General features: G+C 57.6%; 1 protein-coding gene across 1 annotated transcript; it reads left to right on the top strand.

The window, feature by feature from the left end:
- The first annotated feature begins 605 nt into the window (after positions 1-605).
- SDF2L1 (stromal cell derived factor 2 like 1) lies at positions 606-2,705 on the top strand. The gene is made up of 3 exons (XM_090291156.1): positions 606-866; positions 1,238-1,434; positions 2,301-2,705. Exons 1-3 carry the CDS (start codon positions 680-682, stop codon positions 2,580-2,582), a joined length of 666 nt encoding a protein of 221 aa, XP_090147282.1. The 5' UTR covers positions 606-679; the 3' UTR covers positions 2,583-2,705.
- Positions 2,706-3,094: the final 389 nt, after the last annotated feature.

Below are 3,094 nucleotides of genomic sequence, written 5' to 3'. Positions count from 1 at the left end.
TCAACACCACAGCTCCCTGCTGCCATCTGCTGCCCAATAACAATAGTGTAATGGAAGGAGTCGGTGAGAGGTCACGTGAATTCAGGAGCCCCAGGGTCCAGGGATTTAGGTGACCTAATGTCAGAGAGGGGACAATGACCTAGTGACTGGGGGATTATTTAACCACAGGGTCCAGGAACTGAAGGACCAGATGATTCAGTATCTGAGATCTGTCGGTTTTGTGACCACAAAATCTAGTGGTCGAACAACCTCAAGACCCTGCAGCGGTGGACCCAGGGTCCGAGGGGAGCCATGATTGAAGGCTCGGAGATCTAGGATGAAGGAGTTTCATGAACAGGGGTCCAGAGGCTGCTGCTGGGTGGGACGCCCTCAACCTACTGCCACACCCAGGTTGCTCTCCCACAGCTTGGAGCCTCGCCAACCTTTCTTTGGTATTCATTGGTGAGTCCCCTGAAGCGTGGACCAATTAAAACCTTCCTCGTGTCTCCAGCCCCCTCCCTAGCGGCCGCTCTCGAGAGCTGGGGGAGGGTCCCCTCCACCGCAACCCAATAGTAGAGCAGGCGGAGCGCTATGCAGACCTGCGACTGGCTGCCGTGCCGGGCCCTGTCAAAGCCGGATTGGCGGGCTGCGGAGGAGGAAGCGGCTCAAGGGCCCGAGCTGGCGGAGCCGGGCTGAGGCGATGTGGAGCGCGAGCTTTGGACGAGCTGCAGAAGCGGCGTTTCTGGGGCTACTACTAGCGCTCCTGGCGCCTGGCAGCGGTGCCACCAAGACCGGTGCGGGACTAGTGACCTGCGGGTCGGTCCTGAAGCTGTTGAACACGCAGCACAGGGTGCGGCTGCACTCGCACGACATCAAATACGGATCCGGTGCGCGGGGCTCAGGACTGGGGCATCGCTAGGGGGCGGGGCCTGAGGCTGGGAGTTTGAAGTCTGGGTGATCGTAGGGGTCTGCGGGCCAGACGTCTGTGGGTTATCTGGCTGGACTTATTGAGGGACCTAGGGGGACAAGGATGGACGGTTGGAGAGGGTATTCGGGATATAGGGGGCGAGTATGGTCGTCCCGGAGCTGTGGGCCAAAGGACTTGGAGTTCAGCCGGGGCCAGGGGTGCAGGCTGGTGGGGAGCCGTTGGGGGCCCAGGACTGAGGTTTTCCAGGAAAGTTTATGGTGTTCGGGCCGAGGGTCTCAAGTTCTGGGATTGACGGCGACCCCGTGGGTGGGGTGGGGGTGTCGCCGTCAGGCAGCGGCCAACAGTCGGTGACCGGCGTGGAGGCGTCTGACGACGCCAATAGCTACTGGCGGATCCGCGGCGGCTCGGAGGGCGGGTGCCCGCGAGGGTCCCCGGTGCGTTGCGGGCAGGCGGTGAGGCTGACTCACGTACTTACCGGCAAGAACCTGCACACACACCATTTCCCGTCTCCGCTGTCCAATAACCAGGTGAGCCCCCCCTCCCCCCAGCCCCAGGAGAGGCTTCTAGTATGTGTGTGAGGGGCTGGGGACAGAGCCTACTCTTCCTCTCACCTACCCTGAGCCTCAGCTTCCTCTGTGAAATAGGAATTTCAATTCAAAATTGTTTACTGGGCGCCCCCTCTGGAGACACAGGTGACTTCCCCAGGGCCCCTCTCTCAGCCCAGCGGAAAGAAGGACAAGAAAGAGGGATCTGATCCTGCTGAATGGCTCCACTCCTTGGGGGCGAGTTGGACCGAGGAGGGGGATCCACAAAGCCTTTGGGATGGGCAATCCAAAAGGGAGGAGGAACTAAGGCTGGGTCTGGAAGAATGAGTAGGAGTCCTCTAGGCCAGTGAGGAGGTGAGCATCTTTCCAGGCCTGGGGAAGAGCTTGTGCATGGAGTTCACTGAAACTGCGTAGAGGGTGGGGAGGAAGGGTGGGAGGTTGGGGAAGGAGTAGGGGTGGAACAGAGCCTGTTTTTGGAGGGTTGTCAGAAGAAAAGGCATGAGCTAAGTAGAGACCTTGAGAGATTGAACTTTACATTGAAAGTCAGAAGGGTTAGGTAGGATAGGGAGAACAGGAGGAGAGAAGAGGCGGCGTTGGCTCTGTGGGGGCCAGCGGTCACCACCCAGACAAGTGGGATGGGGTTTACATGTGTTTGAAGAGCCTCTGGTGGGGAGGCCCTACTGGGTGCTGGGACTTGTGTTGTCCCATTTTGCAGCTTTGGAAGCTGAGGCTTAGAGGTGCAGGGAAGAACCTGAGGCACAGTGCCCTAGGTGTGAGTGCTGCTGCCAAGCAAGTGACCACAGGGAACTCAGTGTGCCCTCTGTCTCTCCTACCCCCTGCACCCACAGGAGGTGAGCGCCTTTGGGGAAGATGGTGAGGGTGACGACCTTGACCTGTGGATGGTGCGCTGCTCAGGGCAGCACTGGGAGCGGGAGGCTGCCGTGCGCTTCCAGCACGTGGGCACCTCTGTGTTCCTGTCAGTCACTGGCGAGCAGTATGGGAACCCCATCCGTGGGCAGCATGAGGTGCACGGCATGCTCAGTGCCAACACACACAATATGTGGAAGGCCATGGAAGGCATCTTCATCAAGCCCAGTGTGGACCCCTCTGCAGGTCATGACGAACTCTGAGTGTGCTGGATGGGTGGGCAGAAGGTGGCAGGGTGGGGTGTCTGCTGCATGGCCACTCTGGGAGACTTTGGGTTTGTAGGGGTTCTCAAGTGCCTTTGTTAATTAAAGAATGTTGGTCTGTGATTGTTTTGGAGTGAGCCTGCGGGTGACCAGGAGGTGCCAGCTCTCCCTAGCCCAGTTCACTGTCTCTTCCTCAGTGCAAACCTGCTGTCTCCCACACAGCCGAACAATTGAACCCATCCAAACCTTTATTTTTTAAAGATTTATTTATTTAATTTATTTTTAAAGAGGGGGAAGGGAGGGAGAAGGAGAGAGAGAGAGAAACATCAATGTGTGAGAGAAACATGAATCAGTTGCCTCTCTTTTGCCCCTAATTAGAGACTTGACCTGCAACACAGACATGTGCCCTGACTGGGAATTGAGCTGGTGACCTTTTGGTCACCCAACCCACTGAGCCACACCAGTCAGGGCCATCCAAACTTTTTTAATGCTTTTCCATGCATTCCAACACT

This window comes from Furipterus horrens, unplaced genomic scaffold (assembly GCF_987537825.1).
Source record: "Furipterus horrens unplaced genomic scaffold, mFurHor1.1.pri manual_scaffold_11, whole genome shotgun sequence".
Classification (NCBI taxonomy): Eukaryota; Metazoa; Chordata; class Mammalia; order Chiroptera; family Furipteridae; genus Furipterus; species Furipterus horrens.
Note: the sequence above shows the minus strand (reverse complement) of the source record. Positions and strands in the feature narration are given on the sequence as shown.